The sequence below is a fragment of the Ceratotherium simum genome, chromosome 38 (assembly GCF_057802395.1).
Source record: "Ceratotherium simum simum isolate JZ-2026a chromosome 38, ASM5780239v1, whole genome shotgun sequence".
Taxonomy (NCBI): domain Eukaryota; kingdom Metazoa; phylum Chordata; class Mammalia; order Perissodactyla; family Rhinocerotidae; genus Ceratotherium; species Ceratotherium simum.
The window spans coordinates 8,302,417-8,329,315 of NC_141937.1; the positions used below are offsets into that span (position 1 = coordinate 8,302,417).

At 52.4% G+C, this 26,899-nt stretch overlaps 2 protein-coding genes across 2 annotated transcripts in view; both read right to left on the bottom strand.

The window, feature by feature from the left end:
• The window catches only part of SLC22A1 (solute carrier family 22 member 1), a 30,823-nt gene extending 24,218 nt beyond the window's left edge, over positions 1–6,605 (bottom strand). The window contains exons 1-2 of the mRNA XM_087424949.1: positions 6,154–6,605; positions 636–739 (exon numbers count right to left, since the gene is read on the bottom strand). Coding sequence (XP_087281075.1) covers positions 636–739; positions 6,154–6,564 — 515 coding nt within the window. The 5' untranslated portion in view covers positions 6,565–6,605. The remainder of the gene's footprint in view (positions 1–635; positions 740–6,153) is intronic.
• Positions 6,606–15,567: 8,962 nt separating this feature from the next.
• IGF2R (insulin like growth factor 2 receptor) overlaps positions 15,568–26,899 on the bottom strand; it is a 117,392-nt gene continuing 106,060 nt past the window's right edge. Inside the window, exons 42-48 of the mRNA XM_087425066.1 lie at positions 26,570–26,684; positions 25,482–25,628; positions 24,621–24,808; positions 21,905–22,091; positions 19,313–19,465; positions 18,131–18,200; positions 15,568–17,374 (exon numbers count right to left, since the gene is read on the bottom strand). Coding sequence (XP_087281192.1) covers positions 16,958–17,374; positions 18,131–18,200; positions 19,313–19,465; positions 21,905–22,091; positions 24,621–24,808; positions 25,482–25,628; positions 26,570–26,684 — 1,277 coding nt within the window. The 3' untranslated portion in view covers positions 15,568–16,957. The remainder of the gene's footprint in view (positions 17,375–18,130; positions 18,201–19,312; positions 19,466–21,904; positions 22,092–24,620; positions 24,809–25,481; positions 25,629–26,569; positions 26,685–26,899) is intronic.

Here is a 26,899-nt window from a genome sequence, read left to right on the forward strand (position 1 = left end):
TCTCCTCTCCTTCTTTATGGCATCACACTGACCAACGTCTACATGTTAAAGTTCTCTCAATATATTCTCTTCCACCTTCTCTCAAACATAGTTCATAGCTTTAAATAACAATTACAGGGGATAAATCCCAAATAGTTAACTCCAGCCCAAATCTCTCTTCTGAGTGCAACTCATATATCCTACTGGCTACTTGACATCTTTCCTGTGTGTCACAGGCTGCTCTGAACACATCTCCAATCGTAACACTTCTAAGATAGAACTGTTGATTGCTTCCACCCCCTTCACCCCACAAAGAGCTGCAGCACAGTCTGTTCCTAACCCACTCTGTCCCATCTCAAAGATGGCCCCGCTTCCACCCATCTGCTTGAAGCACAAACCAGGGCTTTATCCCTCTTTCCCTCAGCCCCTACCCCAACCCTACAGGCTGCATGCAGTTTTGACCTCTGAAATCCCTCCTAAATCCCCACCTTTCCCAGTCTTGCTGCCCCACAGTTGTCCAGAGCACTAGCTACATGTCTTGACTCCATCAATTTCTATAAGAGATTCCAGCGGGCCATAGTCTTCCATCACTGTCCCCTAAAATCCATTCTCCTCATGGGGTTGACACTAGGTTAGTCAGATTGGCCTTTACCTACCTGTCTGCAATGTAGCCGATGCCCAGAGAGCCCAGGAAGAAGCCCACATTCACACAGGACTGAAAGAGGTCCACCTTCCAGGAGTCATCACACACCAGGTTGAACTGCGGTCACACCGGGGTTGGAGGGGCAGGAAACACAAGACCGTTTGTAAGTCAAACTACACCTTCCATCCTCTCTTTGAACTAAGTAAATGCAGAACACAAAATGCAGCATCCTAGGTGTCTCACATCCTTCTCTCTTACCACATTTGCATAAGACAAATTCACAGCTTCTGGTGAATCTCAGTCAATATCATTCTATATCTAATATCTTTGCTCTACCCTCACTGTTTATTCATTGAAGAGGCTGTTGTCATGCGCTTTGCCATTGATAGTCGCTTATCAAAGACAACATGGCTAATAGATAGGTTTACTAAGAAGAAATACGGCCAAGTAATTTTCTAAAAACAGAAATGTAGCAAAATAAATATATGTCTTCCAGAATGGGTCAAAAGCCCGTAATTAAGTACATATTTAATTATGTACATTCCACCAATAATTACGTAAATTCTGTCTCAACTGACAGAGCTGCGTGTGGCCAATGTGAGAAGAGCTGAGCAAAGACACAGAGCCGAGAAGGTGGGCCTTCTTGGGAACAGCACGTGCTCTAGCGCGGTGTGCAGCGGGACCTCAGGACCGAGGGAGAGCAGCGGACTTGGAGGATCCGATGCGCCAAGAGCCAGGCGAGCAGAGGGCGGAGGGGGAGAGGCAGAGGCGGAAGCAGGAGCCCTGCCTTGGGAAGGGCTTTATTTTAGGTTTAGAGCTTAGGGGAAGTCCCCCCGTACCTGGCACAGACATGGGTGATGCTGGCACATGCCTGGGCCTGGCAGAAGGCCAGAATGCAGGAGCATCGCCACTTCCTCTTTAGTGCTCAGAGAGGACAGAAGGAAAGATGGAGCTCCAGGGAGACCAGAGGGTCTGAAGGGGCCCTCACCCCTCCCCAGGCCTGGCACAGCCCTTTCTGGGTGGTGTCCAGAGACACATCCTTCCTTCCTTCCTCCCCCTGTCTCCTTGCACGGCTCTATTTCCTTGGGATTCATGGCTCCACCCTACCAGATGACACTGTGGGATGTGATGGCAGGGCAGTCACTTAGCAACTGAGGGCCTCAGTGTCCCAGTCTGAAACAGGTGTATTGTCTGTCCTGTCACACTCACAGAGCTACTGTGAGCATTGAAGGGGAGAAATCTTGTGAAAACGGTTTGGGTAAATAAGAAATCATTTAACTTTTTAAATGGAGGTTTTATTACCCACCATTCAAATCTCTAAAGTTGCCAGTCTGAGCCATGACCTTGTCCCAGCCCCAGGGGTCAATCATTAAAAGCCCCAGGGCTCCGTGCTCAGCCAGCCTGGGGTTCCGTCTTCCATGACACGAGCACTTTTTAAAATAAAATATAGGTAAAACTCCATGTTACCACCTGACTTTCAGAAACTAAGAATGAGCTGTCCTATTTTCTGTCTTATGCCCGGATCCCACTGTCTGCCCCCATGAGTAGCTCAGCTCTGGGAGGCTTGACAAGCTACCACTCAGCATCCCTCCCATTGTCGCTACTAAGCCAATGTTTATTCCCTTCAAAATTCAGCTGAAAGCTCCCCATGGAGGTTCTCCTGTGGTTCTTTGGTTTACCAGCCTCCAGGGGCCCAGCTATTAGTGCACCCAGGACAGACCACTCCTGGGTGTTATCTGGCTGTCCTGGAGTCTGCAGCTCCAACCGCCCAACTGTCTCTTTGCAGCCTCCACCTACATTGCCCAAGACGACGTTCTGTGATATTAGGTTTCACTAAAGCCACAGGTTTTTTGACTTTTGTTCTAATCTTTGCCATCAGTGTCTCTAGATGTCCCTGCTGCCCTTCCTGGAACACCCCGGGTGCCATCTTGTCCTGTGTGAAGCCAGAGCTCTCACAGAGGTAGAGGAAGGGGCGTCTGGCCTTACCTGCCTACACTGCCCCCTCTGAGATCTCTGCCCCAGCCTACACCGAGGAGCTCTGTCTAGCCTCACCGCAAGGCGTGAAAACCTGTCATGCCCCTGCGCTCCCAAACTCACGCCCGACCACTGCCCCCACCCCCACCCCAGGGATGGGGCCCTAGGCCCGCTCACTGCTCCTGCTGGGCTCTCACCAGGGCCAGGGCCTTGTGTCTTGGGCAATGTTCACCAAGCTCGCCTGGTCACAAGAATCTCCCAGGTTCCTTGTTAGAATACAGATTCCTATGGATCCTGCCTCAGCAGGTCACGGATCAGAGTCCAGCTGATCCCCAGGATCAGGCAAGTTTGGAAACATAAGCACCTCTGTCACCTCAGTCTGAGAACTTTCATGTTCACTGTCAGGGGAAGACAGTGGCCCCCTGGCCTGGTGTGGGGCTGTGGCTGAGGCTGCGGCTGAGAGGACAGGGCATCCCGACAGGGGGAGTCAGAAGTCAGGGGACACGCACGTTTCTTCCCCAACAGACCCCTGACCCCTGTCCCCGGCTTGGAGGGGAGTGGAGCTGGGTGTTTAAACAAGTTGGCTTATCAGCCTCCCTTAAGCAAGCTCCAATGTCCAAGGCAAGGCTAAGTTAAAGATTACTTCTGCAGAAATGAATAACTAAGGTGAATTCCCCCCAAATAAGCTTAGGATGAGGAGTGGAGGCAAGGGCAGTTTTGAAGCAATCAGAAGGGAGAATTAAAGTGAGCCCACTCCTTCCAGGAGCCAATTTCTCCTGCCCTAGAGGCCCCATGCGTCTCACCACCTGTAACATCCCCAACGACTCCCACCGCCCTCTGAACTCGGCATGTCCCAAAATGAGCTCTTTCTCCTACACCACCTCCTCCTCACTCACTGTGAATAACGGCTCCAGGATTCTCTCAGCCCTCACCCACATTCAGATCCTGGGTCACCGGGAAGTCCACTCCCTATCAGCCCAGATAGCCAGTCGGTCCTCTTGCATCTGTCCCCTCCCCACCATGTCTGCTGCCCCGGCCTAGGCCACCACCTCGCCAGCCTCCTCCACCTGCCCAAACCACTACTTCTGTGTTCCAGCCTCAGCTGTCAGGAGCTCTGTTCGCCCATCGCCCCCCAGCCAGAACCCTCAGGCAAATTGGGTCCCTCCCTCTCCCCCACCCATGCCAAGCCCATGTCTCTTAAATTGGTTCTTCCTTTTGCTCCTGTGACAACTATGATGGTTGACATTTCTCACAGGCGCTCATTTGTCAGCCTCAAGTTCTCCCTACTTCTGGGGAAGCCCTACCTTGCCACCACCCTCTGTCCAACCATTTCCAAGGTCCAGCTAGGATCATCTTGCTCTTCTGCCTAAACAAGACCAAACTCCCTCATCTGGCATGAAGGCAAGGTTGCCAGATTTAGCATAAAAAAAATAGAAGGTGTCCAGGGGCTGGCCCAGTGGCCTAGTGGTTAAGTTCGGCTCCCTCCGCTTTGGCGGCCTGGGTTTGGTTCCTGGGCATGGGCATACACCACTTGTTTGTGGCCATGCCGTGGCAGTGAGGCACATACAAAATAGAGGAAGATTGGCACAGATGTTAGCTCAGGGCTAATCTTCCTCAGCAAAAAAAACAAGGTGTCCAGTTGAACTTGAACGTCAGATAAACGACATTTTTTTTCTAGGATAAGTATGCCCCATGCAATATTTGTATTCTCAGCCTCAGTTATCAGTATCAAAGATTACGCACTGTCTGGGACATAATTATCCTAAAAAAATGGTTCGTCATTTATCTGAAATTCAAATTTTACTGGGCATCCTACATTTTATCTGGGGATCTTGTATAAGGACTCTGTGCTCTGGCCCAGAAGTGAGACATCACTACTTTTCTCTCCAACGACTCCCGTACAGGACCCTGAATTTGAACAAATTTAACAACTCATTGCTCCCTAAACTAGCACACACGCCCTCTCCCTGAGCTTTGGCTCAAGCTTTCCCTCCCCATCCTGTTCCCTGTCCTTGCTCCTCAAAATACCACCCGAGGCTCCATTCAAATGCCACCTCCTTCCAGAAGAGCCCTGCTCAGCTCAGCAGCTAAGATCCCCTCCTGAGAGCCTGCTGACTCCTCTGCATTTGCCCACGTGTGGTCTTGGGTGCTGGTCTTAGTCTCACCACCCCCTCTCCTCCCACTCGCTGGGGACTGCAGACCCCTTGAGGGAACCTCATAGCTTCCTTCTCTGTCTCCCTCCCAGCATCACGCCCAGTGCTAGAACAGAGGAAGAGCTCAGAACACGTTTATTGAATGAACTGACGGAGGAGCGAATGCTTGAATGATTGCGTCTGATCCTGTACAAGCAGAGTACGTCTCGGTCACAGAGAACAAATGCTTCCCCGTCTTGGTCAGCTTCTAGATTCCCAGCAAGAATATTGGACAGTTCAGGATCCCTGGGAGGCGAGTCATCTGATTGGTCATCTGTCGCTGGAGGACGCCTTGGAGACCAGATGTTCACATGATGGCACATAAAGCAAATGGCACCAGCTCCTGCTTCTCTGGGGGGGCCTCACTGCTCTGTCCTCTCCCCCTGGAGAGTGTGCTGATCCGGCAGGAGGAGAGGACACTGCGCTTTCCTGCTGTGACAGCCTCAAATGTTGGACGCTGAGCCACTAAGCTACCTCCTGTTCCAGGCAAGCAGCGCCCTCGCCCAGCCCGAGCGTTGCTAACACAGAGCCTCTGCACAGGTTCGGGCCGTGGCTTCGCCAGCTGACCTCGATGCCAGTTTCCAAGTGCCCACGCCTGTCACACTGGAGACTTTCAAAGGGTCCATGAGGGAAAAAAGTCTGGTGTCTTTTTACTAAAATAGTCTCAAAGCAAAATGCTCAAATAACACATTCATCTGTCCAAGCAAGGCCCTTTGACACTGCCACCCTGTCCCAAAGGCCACCAACGGGACCACCCAGCATAACTCAGTTCATGTTTGGTCAGCACTTGGACAGTCCTCCGCTAAATTTCACAATCCTGTGAGGCATGTCATCATCATCCCTGGTTTACTGATGAGACAACTAAGGCTCAGAGAGACAGTAATCTACTCAGTGATGCTCAGCTCATCCGGGGCATGGCTGGGTTTCAGTCTGACTTCAAAGCCAGGCTGCCCTCACCTCCTCAGCGGCCACTGTTCAGCTGTCATGTGTCCATGACTCTTGAGTGAAGGGAGGGAACCCACAATTCTAATAGTGGGGAAGCTGTACCCCAAGTGAACTCTGTAGGCTCTTGGAGAAGCTAGTGGTTCAGGAAGAAGAGGAACCCCCGTCCCATAGACCCACGTCCAAACAAACTGGCTCAGCCTGGCTTGCGATGGTCTCTCTGACCCTCGGCTTCCTCCTCCAACACCCAGAGTCTGTGGAGATTAAACAAGGGAAGAATGCAGAACGCCCAGGATGCGTGCTAAGTGCTCAGTGAAGCTAACTCCCCTCCTGATGTGAAACTGAACCTCATAGGATTTGTTTTAAATTTCCTCCCTGCCCCTGAAACCCACACGTTCCCCAAAACACAGGGCCTGCTCTAACCTCGGTCACGATGGAGGAGCCGGGCGTGTCGTACACCCAGCCGTGCTGACAGGGGCCCAGCGGCAGGTGGCTCCTGTTGGCGGCCAGGCCGGCCAGCGGGTCCTCGCAGCCGAGGGCGCTCTGGTTCCAGTCCACCTCGTAGCGGCGGCACTGGCGGGGGAAGGCGTCGCCCGCCGGCCCCGGGCCCGGCACAGTGTAGTTCAGCTCCTCGGCCAGGCTCCAGCCACATCGCCGGCTCAGCTCGGCCACCCCGGGGCTCAGGCAGCGGTGGTCCGGGGTGAAGGCCAGGAAGACGATGCCCACGTAGATGGGGGCAAAGGCAGCTGAGATCAGGCATAGGATCAGGAAGACTTGCTTCTGGAACCAGCCAAACTCCCCGACCTTGTCCAGAACATCATCCACGGTGGGCATGGCTGGGCCAGCACTGTCATTGCCTTGACCAGACTGCTTCGGGCTGCAGCGGCTGGCTGGGGTCAATGTTTTATGTGGCTTTCTCTGCAATAGGCTGGTCTGAAATCAAGTTGCTGTCCAAGCATGATCACCTGGAAGCTGACCAAGCAGAAATAATCTTTTACCCCCCGGTGCCGGTTCAGGGCAAGGGTGGAAGGCAGAGGATGATGGCCAAATTGTTTGCTTGGCAAGAGAGCAAATCACCTTCAGCTCAGGTCCTCATTCTCTGGAATCAGAACGAGAGGAGAGAGTGTGGGGCACCTTGAAACCTCCCACAGTCTCTTTAGGGCACTTCCTAAGAGTTCACCTATTTAAAACTTTTTTTATAATCCAGATAAAGCAAAGACAGCAAACCGACTGCTAGGCACGGCTACAGGGTCAGTGAAACCCTGCAGCTCACTTTCCTTTAACTAGTCGGCCCCGCGTCCCACTGCCTCCTGGTGTTTGCACCCTTGAGCACGCAGGGACCTGAGACTGGCTTGTCCCCAATGGAATACAGCAAATGTGGCGATGCTACTCCCGTGAGTCCATCATATAAGGGTGTGATGGCCGTCTGCTGGGACTCCCTCTCCCCCTTGCTGGCTTTGAGGAAGGAAGCAGCTCTGTGGGGGAGGCCCCCATGGCAAGGTGCTGAGGGCGCCCCTGGCTGACAGGCAGCAAGGACCTGAGACCCTCAGTCCTACAACCGCAGCAACCACATGAGCTGGAAGGGGACCTCTCCCCAGATGAACATCCACTGCAGAGCATCCCGCTATGCTGCAGCCTCCCTCCTACACCTCCAGAAACTGGGAGACAAGTGTCTGTGGCTTTATGCAGCTGAGTTAGTGACAATGTGGCTACACAGCGATAGACAGAAGCAATAGCACTGGCTCCTGGGAGCAGCAGGGACTTGAAAGGCCCGGAGGGGTGAGCGCAGCCCTGCTCTATGTGGGCCTGAGGGCAGCCCTGTCCACAAGCCCCTCGGCTGCTCACCATGCTCCACACACACCCAACAGCAGCCCCTCCGGGACACCTGTGCTGGGCTCTGAGGCTCGGCAGCCCACACGCCTGTCCCGTGGCTGTTCTGCGGGTGGGGGCAGACGGGCAGCCTGTGGTAGCCGGGTTCCCCAGTCTCCAGGCCTCCTTCCTGGGTCACTCCAGGGAAACACAGAGCATGAGGCCTGCTCACCAGGGGACAGAGCCGGGAGGTGGCATCTGGTCCCCAGCCTCCACCCCAGAAACACAGAAGGAGACTCTCCCATCTTGTTCCCGCATTACACTACGAGGGACTCGAGGCTGAGAATGGTGAGGTGACTTGCCCAAAGTCACCCAAAAGTGAGCAGCAGAGCCGGGACCTGCATACTAACAGCCATAGCTTTGCAGTCAGCAGCCCAGCACCATGGGCTGCACTGGAAAGCAGCCTCTGGTTGTTCAGTTAACCAGTCCTCCAGCCTGGGGGGCGTGAGTCTGACCAAGGACCCATCTCCCCATGTCCTCCCCCCAACTTAGGACGGCCAGGTTTTCCAGGACCCACGTGGGACATCACCCAGCATCATTACCTCCCTGGGCAGGCTCCTAGCTGCTTGTGGAGCAACCTGAGTCCCAGGAAACCAGGCCACGGGGGCTGTCTCGGCACAGGGGTGGGACCCCGCAGGCCCTGGCCACAGTTGCCGATAGATGACTTCAAAGTGCCACCAGGCAGAAACGCCCTGCCTGCACCACCCCTGCCCCAGTTCAACCCTAGGAGAACTCGTGACACTAAGGGCACGAGTTGTGCACACAGGAGATAAACAGATGCACAGGTGCCAAGTCGGCCCTTCTGATGCTGGGACTCTCACCTCTGCTCCGTGGGCACTGGGAGCTGGCTGCAAGCCCAGCGGGGCACCGGCTGGTTGTGTGGAAATCACAACTCACCTCAGGGGGCTGCAGCTCTGCAAGCCCCTTCTCGACGTGTCTTCTTCTCCGGAAGTGTCAGGACTCGGTCTGGGAGGGAGGCAAGGAAGAGGGCCAGGGGCAAACAGCCCCAAAAGCAGGTCTCAGCACCCGTGGCTGCCCCTGGTTCCTGGCAGGAGCTCCTAAAACCCTTGTAACTTCCTGGTGATAGGAGTATCTTTTGTCCTAATGAGGCAACTCTGGGTGGGCTCCTGGATCGCTCCTGGATGGGGGCTGGTCACTGGAAAGACCAAGCCATGATGAGAAGCCTAGAATTTTCAGCCCCGTCCCCCATTCTCTGGAGAAGGGAGAAGGGCTGGAAATGGAGTTAACGATCAGTGATGCCTACACGATGAAGCCTCCATAAACATCCCAATAGTATGGGGTTCGGGGAGCTTCCAGGTTGGTGAACACATCCACATCCTGGGAGGGTAACCCATCCCACCTTCCCACCTCCACAGGGACAGAAGCTCCTGCACTTGGGACCCTCCCAGACCTCACCCTGCATATCCCTTCATCTGGCCGTTCATCTGTATCCTTCAGCACATCCTTTAATAAACTGGTCAATGTAAGTAAGTGTTTCCCTGAGTTCTGTGAGCTCTTCCGGCAAATGACTGAATCCAAGGGGGAGGAGGTCATGGGAACCCCTATTTGCAGCCAAGTCAGACAGAATTGTGGGTAACCTGGGGACCCACTACTTGTGATTGGCATCCGAAGTGTGGGGCAGTCTCGTGGAACTGAGCCCTTAACCTGTAGGATCTGGTACTATCTCCAGGTAGACAGTGTCAGAATTGAGTTAAATTGAAGGACACGCAGCAGGTGTCACAGAGAATTGCTTGGTGTGGGGGGAAAGTCCACACATTTGGTGACCAGAAGTGAAGTCTTCCATGTGAGTAGTAAGGGAGACACACAAGAGGAAGACTACTGGCTTTTTCTAGCACAACCGGCCCCGAATGTGCTGGATCCCCTGACATGAGTCCTCTGCTTGGGAAGCAGCCAGGGTTCGAAGGTCATGCTTTCAACACATCCTGGGGAGAAAGCAGGGCCCTCCCTGTCCCCACCTCCCCAGCCGCCATTCCAGGCCAGGCCAGGCCTGACGCCCACCGCTCTCTCTTTCTGTGGAGAGAGCAGCCACCAGGCTCCGGGTGGGAGTTGCCCTTCCCTGCTTCTCAGCTGGCTGAGCACTCTTTCTTTCGCTTGGACCAGAGATCAGGGAGGCCCTAACCTCACCCCTGCATCACTCCCTTTCCCCCATCTCTCAGCCCCTGGTTCCACGTAGGGGTGGCTGGGACATCCCGGGTAACCAAAGTTGCAAAAGAGAGAAGCGACCGAGGACTGCAACAGAGGCCAACTGGGAAAGGCCCAGTGCCACGGTCCTGCTGAGCATCTAGGATGATGGGCCAGGTACCTCGCTGAGCACACTACTCATTGTCTCATGTGATCCTTGCAAGAACTCCTGAGTCACCTATATGTTAGGGACAAGAAGCCAAGGCCTGAGAGCTCAGTCCCCTGTCTGCAGTCATGCAGCTGGCTCTATCCATTTCTCAAGAAGTTAATTCCCTGAAAGCCCTATCGCTAGTGACCCATTTTCCGGAACTCCCTGTGCAGCAATTCAACTGGCCCAATGGCCAGTTACACGCAGATTTCATGCTGATACGTTTCATTTGTTCCAGGTCAGTTCACCCCCCACCCCCACCCCGCCTTGGTACTTCCTGAGGCCAGTGAGGAGATGCGGGGGTGGGTAGAACCAATCACAGGAGCGGGACCTGGGGCTGGGCTGCTGGGCTCACTTTTAGGAAACAGAGAAGGAAGAGACAGCTTCAGGGGTGAACCCAGATTTGTGTGCGAAACCCCGCCCCTGGGGGCTCCCCAGGCACTGCACAGAGTCCAGGTGAACCTCACAATGAAGTGACTTTCAGCACGACTGGGCTGACCACTCCCTGCCCTAACAGCTGTGGACAAACAGAATTGCCTGCTGCCCGCCAGTGATCCGGGGTCCGAGGCGGCCGCTGCCCAGGGTGGAAGCTCCTGCCGCTGGGCACCCCTCCTCCCCGGGCTGGGCTCAGGCCCCATGGCTGTCCCGGGCTGTGGGCCTCCTCACCAGGCCCCGGGGTTTGCTGTTTCCCTCTCTGTGCCATCAGGAGGGGACTGCCGTGGTGGGGTAGACCTCTCCTCACAGCCCTAACCCCCAGCAGCTTCTCCAGACAGCACCCTTCTGTTGAGGCCATCATGGGACAGGTGATGAACTAGGATGAGGCGTGTGGAAGCACCCAGAAGCGAGGAAACAGCATGGGAACCCATGGCGAGGCTCTTGGCCGGGTCATCAAAGGCACAGCCTTTCTTAGGGGCACAGACTGTTCCCCACACCCCAGGCTCCTCCTCGATGTCAGGAACTGGCTCTGATGACTCTGCTTTCCCCACACCAAAACCCCACTGATGGGGCCGGCCCCGTGGCTTAGCGGTTAAGTGCGCGCGCTCCGCTGCTGGCTGCCCAGGTTCGGATCCCGGGTGCGCACTGACGCACCGCTTCTCCGGCCATGCTGTGGCAGCATCCCATATAAAGTGGAGGAAGATGGGCACGGATGTTAGCCCAGGGCCAGTCTTCCTCAGCAAAAAAAGAGGAGGATAGGCATGGATGTTAGCTCAGGGCTGATCTTCCTCACAAAAGAAAAAAAAAACCCACTGATGCAGAAGGCAGACAAGCAGGACGCTCCCTCCTGGGCCTCTGTCAGAGGACAAGGCAGGGGGGCCCTCTGCCTCCTCTTTCCCTCTCCAGACATTGGGACTGTCTGACCCAATGGCCTGAGTCTGCCTCACTTGCCCATGACAATCTTCTTGTGCCTATCTGTTCCAGCACACATACGAAATGAAGCCACACATTAAATCCCTACTTACTGTCCCCACCTTCAGAGCTCAGAGGGCCCAGTGCTCACAGAGGTCACCACTGGGGCTGGAGGTCCCGGGAACACGGGCTCGCCCAGCACGCCACAGTCAGGCAGGAGCCAGGGCCGTCACCTGGGTCTCCAGCTCTCAGTTCCAGTCCCAAATGGGTGGGAACATTCTAGGACCCAGGTAGCCTGGGCTCACATCCTCAAGACGTCAGTGTCGAAGCCTTGCCCAAGAGAACCTGCTCGGCTCTCAGCTTCCCAGCCACCCTGTCCCCACAGAGGACCCCGTGCACTCATTCATTGCACAAATACGCAGAGCCTACTGTCTGCCAGGCTCTGCTCTTGGCACTGAGCACACCGCAGTGAACAGAGAAACAAACGTCTCAGAGCAGAGATCCATAATTGGAAAATAAATATGAAGACTGGATATTAATAGGTGGCAGGTGCTACGGAGGAAATATTAAGCAGGGAAGGGAGATAGGAAGGCGGGGGCTTGGATCTTAAAGCGCGTGGTCAGGAGGGCCTCTTGGAGGTGACATTGAGCCCTGGGGGAGGCAGGAGGAAGAGTGTTGCCGAGAGAGGGAACAGCGAGAGCAGAGGCCTGGGCGGGACCTACTTTGAACTATGTAGGACTAGCGAGGATGCCAGTGTGGCTGCCAGAGAGCCAGCGAAGAGGCCAAAACGATAGACATCAGAGGGACAATGGGCCTGGTCACAAGGCCCTGCAGCCCTGCCAGGACTAGGGCTTTGCTCTGAAGGCCAGGGGAGCCACGGGAGACAGTCAGCCGGCAGCGGCGTGATGTGGCTCAGGTTTGAAAGGATTGAGCCGCCGCTGTGTTGAAAACTGGCGCAGGCAGCAAAGGCAAAGGGCTACCAGGAGGCTGGGGCGGTCGCTCAGGCTGGGTGCAGGTGGCTGGGGCCAGGTGGCTGGGGCCAGGTGGCCGGGGCACAGGTGGCTGGGGCCAGGTGGCAGCAGTGGTGGTGGAAAGAAGCAAACTCTGGATGTCATTTGAAGGCAGAGATGACGGGATGTGCTGACAGACTGGATGGGGGGTGAGAGCCAGAGAGAGGAGGCCAGAGACTCCAGGGCTTCCGGCCTGAGCATCTGGAAGGATGGGCTTGCCCTTAACAGACGGAGGACAAGTCTGGAGGCTGCTGTGACGCTGGAGATGCCCAAAGAGCACGTGCACAGCATATGGGTGAGGCGCTTTGGAATCAGCGAGCCCTTTCAAATCCGCCTCCCTCAGTACCAAGCTGCGTGCAATGCTCTCGACTGCAAAACGGGCCAACAACTGCTCCTCCCTCGTGGCGTGGTTGGGCGAAGTACGCAAGATCTAGGGGTGGCAAGCTTTTCTGTAAAGGGCCAGGTGGTAAGTGTTTCAGGCTTTGGGGCCTTTGTGGGCCATATGGTCTCTGTCCCAACTGTTCAACTCTGCAGTCCCAGTGCGAAAGCAGCCCTAGATGAGATGTAAGTGAACAAGCACGGGGGCTTCCAATGAGCTTCATTTCGGGACATCGAAATTTTAATCTCACCTGATTTTCATGTGTCGTGTAATATTCTTCAATTTTTTCCAGCCCTTTAAAAATGTAAAGCCCATTCTTAGCGTGTGGGCCATACCAAAGCAGGTGATGTGTGGACCCCATGGGCAGATGAAGGACTTAAAGCTCGGGCCCTGGCTCAGGGTGAGAGTTCAAAGCAAATCTGCAGCCATTGTTACGACACCAGGGGGAAGAGATTTCAATGACTAGTGTCCTCCCGGATGTGCACTAACTCCCCATCTTGGAATAAATGCATTTCCCAGGCTGGTCCCTGGTGAAAACCCCACACAGAAAAGACAGTTAAGAGAAGGGACTCAGGATCATAGGCCTTAGAAACACTCTATTTTGCTCACAACCTCCAAGCTCCACTGTGCCCAGCAGATAGAAGGCAGTCAATAAAGAGTTCTTAAATGTATGAATGAATCCATTTTTATGGACACACTAGCACTGTGTGTGCACGCATGTGTGCGTGCACGCACAGAAAGGGTCTCCTTAAGGGATGTTCAGGGGTCCCTAAAAGCCAGCTCAAAAAGCGTCTGTGTCCTCCACCTCCCGGGTGCATTGCAGTCCCTCGGGACAGCGTTTCTACCCATTATGGGCTGAACTGTGTCCCCTCCTCAAATTCCGATGTTTAAGCCCTAATCCCAGTGCCTCAGAATGTGACCTTATTTGGAGATAGCATCTTTAAGGAGAACACCTTGTAATTCCTCCAGGACAGCACTTCCTTCTAGGCTGAGAGCCTGAGGCTTCCAGTGTCTGCACAGCCAGGGCAGCCCACCCAGCCCTGCCCTCTGGGTGTTGAAGTGTCTTCATTTCTCTCTTTCTTCTACTCTGCGGTGCTTAAAGCAAACGCAGACACTTCAAGTTCCAGGCCTGCTTCAGCCTTACCTCTCCTGTCCCCCAGCCACTCTGTCCCCAAACTCAACACGGCTGTCTTGCGTCTGGGCCTGCACAGCATCACCCTTCTGCCCAGAATGCTGACACTTCAGCCTGCCCAGACTCAGACAGGGGCGGCCGGACCGCCTGGCTAGGCTGCCCAGCCCAGCGCCCTCAGCAGTGCAGCAGCCACAGCAGCCCAGCTCTCCCAGGATGCAGAGTAAGTTTACCTTGAGGGCGTGAAAGGCTAACCCCAGTCAATGAAGTACAGCTGGAGAATTAAGAAACTGTGTTGTGTACATGTCACTGAGTTGTAGGTATTCTTCAGAAGCTGGTGGATTTATTTAAATCTAACTTCGTCCATACCACCTGCCCCCAACATGCTCACTATCCCCTCGTGACCTGATCCCCAAGAAGAGACATAAGATGTACGTGCCCATTAGTCTTTAACTCGTACAAAGGATCGGACTATCGCAAAGTATTTTTTTAAATGCCCAAGTGGCTGTCAATCTTCCTAAAGGACTCGTCACGTGCAATGTGTTATTTTAGTGGTTGGTGAAGAACTGGTTTCGAATGCTTTTAAAACGTTCATGTAAGACGCAGGTTTCCTCTTTATCGTGGATCTCCTTAGCACGGGGTTTGCCTATACCGTCCCTAGGCCCCACTTAACTCACTTCTCTGCCATTGAATGGACAGTCTCAAAAAAAGGGCATAGAAAAAGTGGTTAAAAGGATACAAAGTATCAAGGTTGCTCATCAATGAAATCATTTCTCTGAAAAGACTCTAATTCCTATTTGCTGTCAGGGCGTGTTTTCCTAAAACTACCTACGACAAGAGCTAGCAAGGACGGTTAGTCTGTTTTCAGGGGCTGAGGAGTGGAGAGTATCTGGATTATCTATTACTCTACTCAAGCAGATGCCCCCATACATGCAGTGGTCACTCCTCTGGCCCTCTGCGGGCTGCCCATGAGCTGTGCACACAGGCAGGCAGCCCGGGGTGCAGACGGAGAACCTTCCCCCCATCAAGTTTACCAACAGGGCCAGCGGGTCCCTGCAAGTGCCCATCCTGAGAGGGAAGGTCTTAGTGGGAAGGGGTGGCTCGAAGAACAGCCCATGGACACAATGTCTGAGGACCAGCGACTCCTGGGTCATCACATACACCTTTATAAGACCCTGGAGTGACTGCCTCAGGAGAGACATTGTAAAGTCCTTAAAAAAAAAAAGAAAAATCACTCCGGTTGGTAATTAGAGAAGGAGAGACAGGAAGGATGTCCGCTCCCAGAAGGCTGGTTCTGACGCTACAGTCACTTGCCACTTTGTCTGCTTCCACGTTACACCTAGGACGCTCCCGTACTACTCAGTAATTTCAGAAGGAAGACTGAATTTGTGCACAAGAAAACACCCCCATGTTCGGCTGGGCTGCCTACCATGACGCTCTCTGGTGTCCTCGGAATCTGCACCCCACGGTGCCTGTTACGGCAAACAGGGAATGCCCTGAGGTCTGCTTTCTCGGAAAGAGGGAAGAAATCAGATGAAGATGAAGCCGAGAGAGGCGAGGAGGACCTGGACTTACACCTACATACGGGAAAGACAGAGAGAGCAAAGGGAAGGGCTGCTCGTGACGGGTCAGCTGGGACACCGCAGTAAAACCTCAACATCTCTGTAACTTCACAGGAAGGACAGACCGCAGGCAGACTGGCAACCAGCTCAGAGGCTTTTCACTATCAAGGAGAAAAAGTAGTAACACCCAGTTAATAATTTATCTTTTATTGAAATTGTTGAATACTTTATATTACAGTAAATTTGATTGGAAAAAATGAGGAAAGAAATCAATTTTAAAAAATACACTCATGTGGAAATCAAATAAGCCAGCCAAACTGAGTACAAACCAAGGAATTCTGTAGAGCGGTTCGCTTTTCAGTATATGAATACCACTGAGTCTATGTACAATTCCATAACATGAGAAAAGTCATTCATCAAACACTTCAAGAAAGGAGCCAAGAGGCAGGGAGGGCCAGCAGTGCTGCCCCCCGGCCTGCAGCACTGAGAGGCCGACCTCGGCACCTCCCAGAGCCGGAATCCAAGTGCAACGTTAGGGGCGACATTCTGGCCCATCAACTTTCACGCAATTTCCGTGAGTCACGCACTGTGCAAATTAAGGCTTCTTATAGGTCGAATGGTTGATAAACACTTTTTTTCTTAAAAAAATAAGCACAGTAAAGGTGGTATCATGAGAACCTGAAGAGGGGAGACCTATATCCCAAAACTGGAGAAAAGCTATCTTCTCTGACATCTCAACTCCATTCTCATACACACACACAAAAATCAATCTTTGGGTGAGTTGGCTGAATTCACCAGCTGGCGAAAGAAATACTGATAAGTGTGCTCTGTGCACCTAGGATGGAAGATGGCATGCAAGAAACTGCAGCAATTACTGACTAAAGGCATAGAACAGGTGAACCCTCCACGCCTAGGCACTCAGGGACCCTGCACGTGTGTGTGCGTGCACATGCGTGTTCCCTTAAGAAACAGGAAGCAGAGAGGGAAAGAGAATGGAGCATTCTAACTCAGAGGCTACATTATTGACCAGTTCAAGATCTCATGTGAAACCATCCGACGCCGACAGCTTCCCCTTCTGACAATGGATGAACCAGTACATTACCCCCCGCCGGCAGGAAGAAAACTGCTGGGTTTTGTTTTTTCCTTTTTCGCAAACCTGAGTAATTGTCAAAGTCAATAAATAGGAGGAGAGAATTAAATGCTAAAATATAATGGTCAAATACCCTACAGGGCCTAAAGCAGCAAGGGTGTCTTTCAAATACAGCCCTCTGTTCGGAGATGCGTCTGGCCCGGGCACATGTTATGAAGCGCTCGGCAGCCGTGCTTTTAAATGAGGACTTGGGACAATAGCCGGGGCCCGGGCATGGCCTTTGGCCACTGGACTGATGCCTCATCCCAATGATATAAACGATCACGGACGAGCGCACCTGACCTCCTCACCCTCTCCCCCTCACAAAAGCTCTCCCTTTTGAAACAGTTTTTGTTAAAGGCAAAAATGATAGAAGCATCATTGAGCTGAAGTCTTATTTGGTTGGAGGTGCCTGGCTGTGCAGACCCACGTACCCCTGTAGGCACTGGGAGTTAGACGTGTAAGAGGTCCTCGTCACTGTCGTCGTGGAAGGACGCCAGGTTGCCAGAGTTCACGGCCTTTTGCTGTGCATTCTTGGGCTTCCCCCGCCTGGCCTTCTCCCCGCTCACCAGCCCCACCCTGTCGTCCGCTCTCTCCCAGAGCGCCTTCCTCGGTGGGCTTCTCATCTGCTGTGCGCTCTCTGCCCCAGTCCCTCTGCTCGAGTGGACCTTCACCTCCGGGACGGTCAGGACCTCATCCTCGCTGTCCTGGTCGTCCCCGTGCAGGGACGTGAGGGCTTCGGCTTTCACGGACTTGGTGGTAATATGGCCGTTCTCCTGCCCTTCCTTCCCGGGCGTTGGGGTCGGCAACTGGACCTCTTCCATCAGCCACTCTGTTTCATGCTCATCCACCTCCTCCTCCTTGTTTACCTGCCAGGGACCAAGCAGAGACCGTGGAGCCCATCAGAGACCCTGTTCTGCTCCTCCGTGACCCTCCTTCCATGACCCACCCCAAGTCGGGGACCATCTTCCCTACCCTCCAGAGCCACCACGTTCCTGAGTCCCCCACCAGGCAGAGGAAGCCAGGACTGGCAACCGCTGGCTCCTGCTAAGACCCAACCAAGGCAGACAGTGTCACAGGTGACAGGAAAGCAGGCCAGCGACAAGTTGGCAGTGCTCGGAGACGGGCTCCTCCGGCTTCTCATTAAGAGCCAGGTGCCCTTGTGTGGCAGGGAGGGGACGTGTGGTGAATAAGAGAAGCCACACGAAGGACGCATGGATGAGTCTGAGATAAGCCTTCTAGACAGCCATTTGGCAGTATGTATCAAGAGCTACAAACATATTTATGCCCTTTGGCCCAAATAATGCCTCTTCTCTGGAAATTTATCTGAAGGAAATCATCCAAATATTTGCCAGATGCACAAAAATTTTCACGATTCTATATTTTTTTGGAACAGCCAAAACAGTCAAAGTAACCTAAACCTTAAATGCTCAAAGGAAATCTGCTGCAACCACGATGAGAAAAACTTGGAAAAAAAGACAAAAAGTGTTTCGGCGTTAAAAGCAACGGGGCAAGTTTTCCCTCTTCTCTTTCAGGTTGCCTGTGATGACGCCTGTCTTACCATCCCTGACTGACACTGTAACAATATGAGATGCTCGACGTGGGGGAGGGGGGGCAGGAATTACCTTTGAGTACTTGTAGGACACGTCGGCTCCTCTCCTACAGCAATTGGTGAGCTTGCTCATCACTGTCTCCCTGGAAGGAGACCACAGTTACTTCGGGTGGAACCACAGGGCCCAAGTCCCGCCCAGCCAGCTGCGCCCCAGCTCTGCCACCTGGAGCGGCCAACAGAGAAGGATGCACCCCCCACAAGCACACCCCCCCAGGGCACAGGCATGCTCAACCCACAGCAGGGTTATGAACCAGTTCAGCGAGAAGAACACTTTGGAATCAGACAGAAGTGGACTCAAATCCTGCTCCACCTCTTTGTGGTTTAGCAAGGGCTAGAGCAAGTTATCGAACATCTGTGCTTCCACTTTTTCATGTGTGGATGTGATGGGACCACACTCTCCCGCTACTCCAAGGCTGCGCTGAGATTACGTGTGCCACGTGACTAACCCAAGGCCGGCTCACACCCAGACCTTCTGCCCAATCCTGCATCCCACTGACGGCCTCTCCAGGTCAGGGATGGCCGCAGTCAGTACTTCTCGACCCCCACTCTCATTCGGTTATGGCTTGCCTGGTATACAAGAGAGACTGTGGGGAGCACCAGAGCTGGCCCGCTCCTCCGCCCCTGGGCCACCACCCACAGGGCTCTCAGGCTCTGTGCCTCCTTCACGCATGACATGAAAATCCACTGGACAGCCACACCAGTGGCTGATGAGTGACGAGCCCCTTCACCCAGCAAAGGGGAGCCAAGAGGATGGTGTTGTACCTGGCACAGAGCAGGTGCCTAAGAAATGCTCATTTTTATGATGGGAGGACGGGGGAGAAGGGCAGATCAGAAGGACGTCTGTTCATGGAAGGGAGTGTTTAATTTTCTGTCCATCTCTGGACACACCCAGACACCAACGTCCCAGAAATGGGCGGGCCAGGCTGAGAGCCCGAAGAGCATCTGCTGTGTGACATGAGCACCAGGCCTGACTTGTGTCCCTGGGACAGGTTCTATGGCTCTGGTCAGACGGGACAGACACTCTGTCATAGAAAAGCACTCATTTACAAAACACAACTTTGGAGACATCTCCGAAGAGTTTCAACTTAGAACTTCAGGACTTTGGCTGCTGTTAGGCTCAAAAAATAAAACAAGACAAGCCCAGGTTTCATTTTGAACCACTGGCCGTGCGGCCCACATGCTTCCCTCTCCTTACCGTCGCTCCTTTTTATAGAGCAGCAGGGTCAGCAGACAGGCGGTGAGCGCCACCAGCAGCAGGCTGAGGACCGCCCCGACGGCCTGGCTTCTCTCCGAGAGCCCCTTGTGCTCTGGCTTCTCCCCTTCGGCACTCTCGCTGTCGAAGCCCACCCTGGAAGGAAGCCACATCACTCAGCACCATGCCGCCAGAGTGACAACCCCAGCAATCCCCAACTCGGGGAATGGCTCTGACTTTGCAAACTCCACACGATAACACGAGATCCACCAGACGTGGAGAAGAGCAACGGACAAGCTCTTCTGATGATGAGTTTAGGCGGGAGTGTTGGAAAACACGTCAGAAGGCACTGCCTCAAGCTACAAGAACAGTTATTAAGGAAAGGAGAAGAGTTGAGCTTGAGGAACACAGCCTCCTCCCCCATCCTTGCTTATCCCACTAAAGGGCTCTCCAGGGACAGAGGTGCTTCTGCAGCAAAGACACTGAGGGACAAGCTGGCCGCACTTGTCTCTCAGCCCGCAGCTCTCTTCTCTGGGAAGAAATAGTGAGCACAGCCCGGATAGCAGCTTCTCCTTCCCAACATCTCACGTTGGGGCACGGCCTCCATGCTTCACAGGGGTTGAGGGAACAGACACCCTGTCAAGTCACTGTCTATCGAGGCCTGTTAAGTCCCAGGAGGCAGGGCTAGTGACGAACACAGCAGCTATACAATCAGCTAAGAATTCACAATGCCCACTCAGGTACAGGAAAAAGCAATTACATCTCCACGACATTAAACATTCAAGGAAAGTAATGATAATAACTGATAAAAATTAGAAAGACCTCAACTGACTTCCCTTTCTGCTCAGATAATTACATGTTCGTATAATGACGACACTTACGATCTCTCTGACGATCTTTCTGGCCCTCAGTCAGTCCGAGCCACTCACCAACAGCAACAGAAGCACGTAATACAAATTACCCCTGGCCCCGAGAGGCAGAGAACAGAAATATCCGGACTGCTTGGTTACAAGAGGGAAATTCAACAGGCCACACACGTAATGAAGGTGGACACCGCGGATGCTGGCTATTAATTCAGAAAAGTATTTAACTGAAATAACTGGGTCAGAGGGCAACCAACGGCTTGACCACATAGGGGTAACAGCTCTGAGTCAAAATTCAGCTTAAGCCAAAGAATCTGGTTCAAAAACATCAAGAAGAACTCAGCACTCAGTTCCAGCTTGGACACATTTGTCACCGCCTGCTCAGGTGGGGACACCACCTCATGACAGACATGTTTGAGAGCTCGGCAGACTCTGCCCTCAAAGTCAGAAACCAGCTGAGTCAGAACCAGTTCAGGGAACACAGACACACAGCAGATGCACCCCAGCATGGATGTAGATGATCTGTTCGTGATCATTCAGTTCCAAGTGTGTTCTGATTTCTACTTTTGGTTTCTTCTGGGAACCATGAATTATTTAGAATTATGTTTTAGTTTCCAAATGGTTTTCTATTTTTCAGTTAATTTTTTGTTATCGGCTCTTAATTGCATTGTGTATGTCATTTACACGGCACCAATGTTTAGAAATTTGTTGAGAATTGCCTTACGTCAGTGTTCCTGGAAAATTCAGGACAAACCTGACTCTTTTTTTTTTTTTGCTGGGCTAGCACCCACAGAAAGTAAAAGAGAAAACTGATTTAAGATCTAAAAAATGTGACCTGGAATCTCCCCTCATTGTCCCTACCATTGTTTTCTGCAGACTACAAGATCCCTTTCTCAGGAGATGCAGGAAAAAATTACATGGCAAGAACTCATTTTTCTCCTGATCTTAGGACAGACAATGAAAAGCTTCTGTAAGATGATGAAATAGGAGGAAAATAAATCCAAGAGGAAAGCAACTTAGAACAAGACATTCTGTTCTGGACAAGGTTCTCTACACACGACAACATAGCTGGGCCAAGGAACAAAGGCCATGGGGCATGGGAAGAGGCAGGTTCCCCAAAGCCACACGGAGGCCACAACGGCCCCTCCTTCGCCAGAAAGCCCTCAGAGCAGAAATGTATTCCCGGGACTTCCCATGAAAACCTGGCCAACAGTGATTTCCAGATCTGTAGAACAAGTTATTCACTCATTCAAGCATAGAAAATACTTCACTCAAGTTAAAGTGCAGTTTACCATATAATAATTTGTACTAGAACACAAAGAAAAGACGTACTGGGAACACAAAGATGAGACACGGCCCCTGGTTCCAGAGCCAATGAGGGGAAGCATCGGCTGGGAACACACGTGGAAGTAAAGTGTGAGAGGTGCTCACAGCCCGCAGTGCACATGAGGGCAGACGGCCAATGCTACTGGGAGTGGTGGGTGTTGGCGATGCTGGCCAAGCGTGAAGGCCAAGGACGCTGGCTGTGTGGGGTTTACCTCTATCTCTTTCTCTGTCTTTTGTGCATGTTTGAAGATGCCACAATAAAACATCGGGAGGAAAAAAACACACATACGAACTCATGCTTGGGCTAAGTTTTGAGAGAGGGGGTGGGGGTACAGTTGTAAGTGCTCATACAAAGAGGAAAGTGACCGACAGCAAGCTCGTGCCAACGGCAGGCCACCACACTTACCTCAGAGGACACACGGCAGAGGTGTACCAGGAGAAGAGGTACTGGCAGTCAGCAGTCTCGTGACTGAATTCAGGGATGCCCTCCTTCACCAAAGGGTCACAGTGGAAGAAGATGGTGGAAGAGACAGACTTTGTCTTATCTTTTCCACACTTAGAGGATGAGGCAAACACCACATCTAGATCGCCATCTGTCAAAAGGAAGGCATAGACACAACCAGAGCACTATTACCATTGACGTTTCAGTAACAGGCAGAGTTAAACTTTTCATAGTCTGTGAAAAGTCTGCATAGACTTAAAATCAGACATAAGAGTCCTTCATCAAGTGTCCATGTGCGCTCTTCTTCACAGGCTGGACATGTATCATGGAGCCCCTGCCCTAATTCAGCATGTGAGAAAGACTGGAATCTTGCCCAATGCTAACAATATGATTTGGAGGGGGGCTGGCCACATGGTATAAGCCCACCCGGAGAATGAGATAGACTGTGTGGGCAACCAACCAACCAGCCAACCAGCCAACCAACCAACCAACCAATCAAGCCCACAATGGAACCCCAACAAAACCCCTGGACACTGAGTTGCCAGTGAGCTTCCCTGGCTAGTGATACTCCGTGCGTGTTGTCACACATTGATGCTGGGAACCTAACACATCCTGATCCATGGAGAGACAACAACAGAAGCGTGTGCCTTCCTCCCGGACTCCATCCTCTGGGCTTCCTCCCACGGCTGATTGTAATCCATATCCTTTCACTGTATAAACCGCAACTGTGACTATAACAGCTCCTTCTAGTGAATTACTGAACCTGATTGTGGTGATGAGAGCCCCTCGAACCTGCAGTTGGTTTCAGAAGTGAGGGAGCCTGGTGCAGACTCTGCCCCCTCCCAACTTGGTAGATGGCTCACACACCTCACAGTCAGCCACCACTGGAGCACCAGGGGGTTTAGTGTGTGAGGCCACAAACAGGGGAGCCCTGAGACCTGGGCTGGGCAGGCTGGGCTCAGGAAGGCCCCACATGTCCTCACCTGGAACTGGCTGAGGCACGACCTGAACGGACTGTCCCACAAGGCTGGCGTGCGGGTGCAAATTGATGTGCTAGTGAGGGAGCCGAGATGGCTGCTCTGTGTCTCAGCTAGAGACAGGGCTTTGTGGTTTCCTGTTCCTGCCCCCTCAAATGAGTGAAAAAACTCATGAAGAGATTTAAACTGCATTTCTTCATGAAAGGTGAAAAGCAGTCTTAAAACTAAACCTACTGGTGAACAAAGAAAGTGAAAAGGTCCAAAAGGGATTTTATCAACCATGAATACACAAAGGCACACACACACGTTCTGACATTTGGGGACTGCAGGGAGCCTACCAGACACATGCCTTATGAACGTCAAGGCTCTTCCACTAGTAACTAGACGACTTGACCAGGGCTGTGGTGTGGAGCTTGACCACCGCTGCAGACACAGAGGGAGGCAGTGACCCTGCGGTTGAGGAGAGGTGGGCTTTGCCAAGAACGGGACACATGGGCTAGGGTTTAAGGGATGAGGAAGGTGGGGTGGGACGTGGCATTCCAGCACAAGGAATGCACGTAGAAAGATGGTATGACAACTGTGGGAACTCGTGAATAATGGGATGGCTGAATCTGGGTGCATTTGTAGCACCAGCAGCCTCTAAGACTTCTGTTGGTCTTCTACCAATAGAAGCAGCTCCTATTGGTACGTGGGATCAGTCAAAATTTTCCAGGCTGTGTTCAAAAGAGGTTAGACTTTCCTTCTCTGCATAACAGGGAGCCTTGAAGGCTTTCAAAGCAGTCTTGCAGTCAGTCAACATTTACCAAGCACAGCAAGGGCCCAAGCCAGCCCATGCACAATTCCGGCATCTGACTCAGAATTACTGGAAAAGAATGGAGAACTACAGGGACTTAGTTCACAAGATGGAATCACGCCAGTGAGTCAGGCTTGCCTGGCAAGTCTCTCTGCTGGCCTGTCAGGCACTGCTAACTGCAATAACTGGGCAGCACCTGAGCATGGAAACATGCACGTCTCCAGCCACCACGATGCGGGCAGGAGCCGCTTCTCCTCGTCTTGGAATCTCTCCGTAGCCCTTTACATCAGAGTCGGCTGGTTTTTTAAAACACACTTTAACTTTTTAAAAAGCTAGTATGTTGACTTGGTTTAAAAATCAAATCATGAAAAGGTGTACAGCAAAAGACTAGTTGTTAAAACCAAAAACCCATGAGCTACCTCCTGGAAACATCTTCCATGGTCAACAAGGAACAAACGACACCGCCTCCATAGCACAGTATCGTGCTTCCTCCACGCCCACGTCTAATGCTCAGGCCAGGTCTCTCTCTCTTTTCTTTTCGTCTTTCTGACAAACATAAACCTCTTACCCTTCTATAGTAATTTCTGAAGTTTCACAATAAAGAAGTATCATAACTGAAAGCAGATCAAAGGAAATTTCTACCTCCACCCCCAGCTCACCACCTCTGGTTTAGACCAGGTTTGGTTTCTCGTTTGTCCGTTAACTGAGGTAAATTCGCCTGCAGTGAAATGTTCAAGGCTGACACACACCGTTCAGTCCATTTTGATGACTGCATATCAGGACAGAGTCAGATGAGGGCTTTTTGTTTCAAAGTTTATCTAAGATTTCAACTGGAGAGGGCTGTTCACGAGAATTTTAAAGCTCTTCCTCCGAGGAAGTGAAACATGGACCATTAACCGAGAGCAATTACCTTGAACGTAGTATTTGGTTTTATCAGAAGTCCCGACTTTCCTACTGAAGTGCTGGTCATTCGGTTTAACCTGGCATATGTTGGCCCCGGAGCACGCAGGGTTTGTGGAGCTTGTGATGGAGGAGAGCTGGATTTCATACAGGTACTTGTCCCCGTTCGTTCTCATGTCCCCAGAGGCACTGAAGAGCCTGAAGAGACAGAAAAGATCAAGCGACTCTGGCAGTTCTTCAAGAGAGCCATTTATTCCAGACCCAGAGTCCTGGGGACACCAGCAGGGCTGCAGGATGCCGCCTCTCTCCTGCCTTCCTAGCCTGGGCGGTGCTTCCACGAGCCCACAGAGATTCTGGGGGCACCGACTTCCACCCGCATTGTCTTATTACCCCTGCCCCGCCCACGTGCTGAGCTTCAGTGTGCCTTTCTCCAAGGCTGTGTCCAGCACCACTCCCACCTCATCCTGCCCCGGGCACGGCCACTGGACCCCAGGAACCACCCCAGTGACGCCGCTGAGAAACCGACTTTTTTCCCCACAAATTGGTAAGCCCAGAAGAGTCCTGATCAAAAACTGTTTCAGAAGGTTTCAGCTTTGACCCCTGGGCTTATCATGAAGGTGGGGGGCAGGGAGGAGGAAGAAGAGGGGGCGTGACTTTATTTTTACACTCAAGAGAATTCCCCATCTTTGGTGTGAAAACTTAACACTTGGGTAATGCTTTCCCTCCATTTAAGCAAAATATGCCAACTCCCTAGAAACAGTAGCTAAGACACATGGGCCTATTTATCCTGCATCGCACCCACCAGGGAAAGGTATGAACCGCTGGCTTAATTTTGAATACGTTTCAGTTCTCAAACGACACTTTCACTTACTTAAAATAAATATCCCCGAGGCTGAAGTTCTTGCCAGTTACAGGGTTGGTGATGGTCCCGTTCACCACCTGCACCTCCTGAGGCCTCACAGCACATGCCGCCCGTGAGTCCCAGCTGAAGTGGTAGGTGCAGCTGTCGATGTCAAACCTGGAAGGAGGCCAGAGCGGATGGCAGTGATGACAGACGGCGGTCATGCCCGCCAGGCTCGGGACTGTGCGGTGGTGACTAGCACATGAAGCCTTAGGCGCCCTGAAGACTGCAGACGCTCGCGGGCTCTCAGGGCTCCAGCCAGTTCTGGGTTCCGAGGCCTCCCCGGGAGCCCCCCAGCACTGAGCCCTCCCCGCCCCTCATGATGGGTAGGCAGCTCTGGGCTAAGCCGGCTATTTTATTCACTTTTCTGAACACCACGACAGGGAAGGTGACTGGCTAGCACATCCACAACGTGAAAAAGTAGGCACGTATTCAATACAGATTTTCTTAAAATGCAGAAACTCCGCAACAGCTAAAAGCTGGAAAAATTTGCTCCTAGATTTTTGAATTTTCATTTTACAATTGAATTTTTATTTCACAATTTTATCTTATTTTCAGACTTATAAATTGATTAAATCCTTGGACAATTCCTGGGTCTCCCTTTTTCCAAGCCCAGCTTATGGAAAGAACCAGTTGGTCCACAACAGCAGCTCATATCCTCCCTCTGTTGGCCAAACTCCCCCTAACACCAGATATGGAGTTGCCTGGAGACTTCTAGTATAATCCAAGAGCATCCTGTTCGTGGGTCCCAGACAGGCCACTTCAACAGCCTTTTGTTCTACATGTCATTCCAAGATGGAGGCCAGTGACACACTGCTTCACAGAGTGGTAGAACAGTGCGTCCCAGCACGGAATTCCTCCTTGTGCAGAACAGCCCTGCACTTCAAGACAATCGGCAGCCCTGGCCCCGACCCCAGGCCAGCAGCCAGACCTCTCCCTAGTGTGACAACCCAAACACTCTCTCCCCTGCACATAGTCCCCAATCCACAAGTGAAAACCACGGGGCGGAAGCTCCCGGCACTCTCCATCGTCCCCCTCTGAGACCCCAGTGCTCTCACCTCTCAAACGCAGGTCTGCCCACCGTCTTCGCACAGGTCAACTCTATGACGGCGGACGCAGTCTTATTCTCACCACACCGATAACCTTTTGAGTAAGTTACAATGACTCTATCACCTGAAACACACAAATAATGGAACTGACGTTATTTCTGGTGCATTATAAAAACCTCTGACGTCAGAAGTCAAAATCTATATTAAGGACCAGGCCAGAACAAATGTTTGGCTCTCTGAAGACTTATCGCCCGGGTTATCAGCACCTCCCAAGCTCAGTGACCGCCTCCCGGCCCGCACCACTACTTGCACCAAAAGAGCAAGACTCGAGTTCAAATC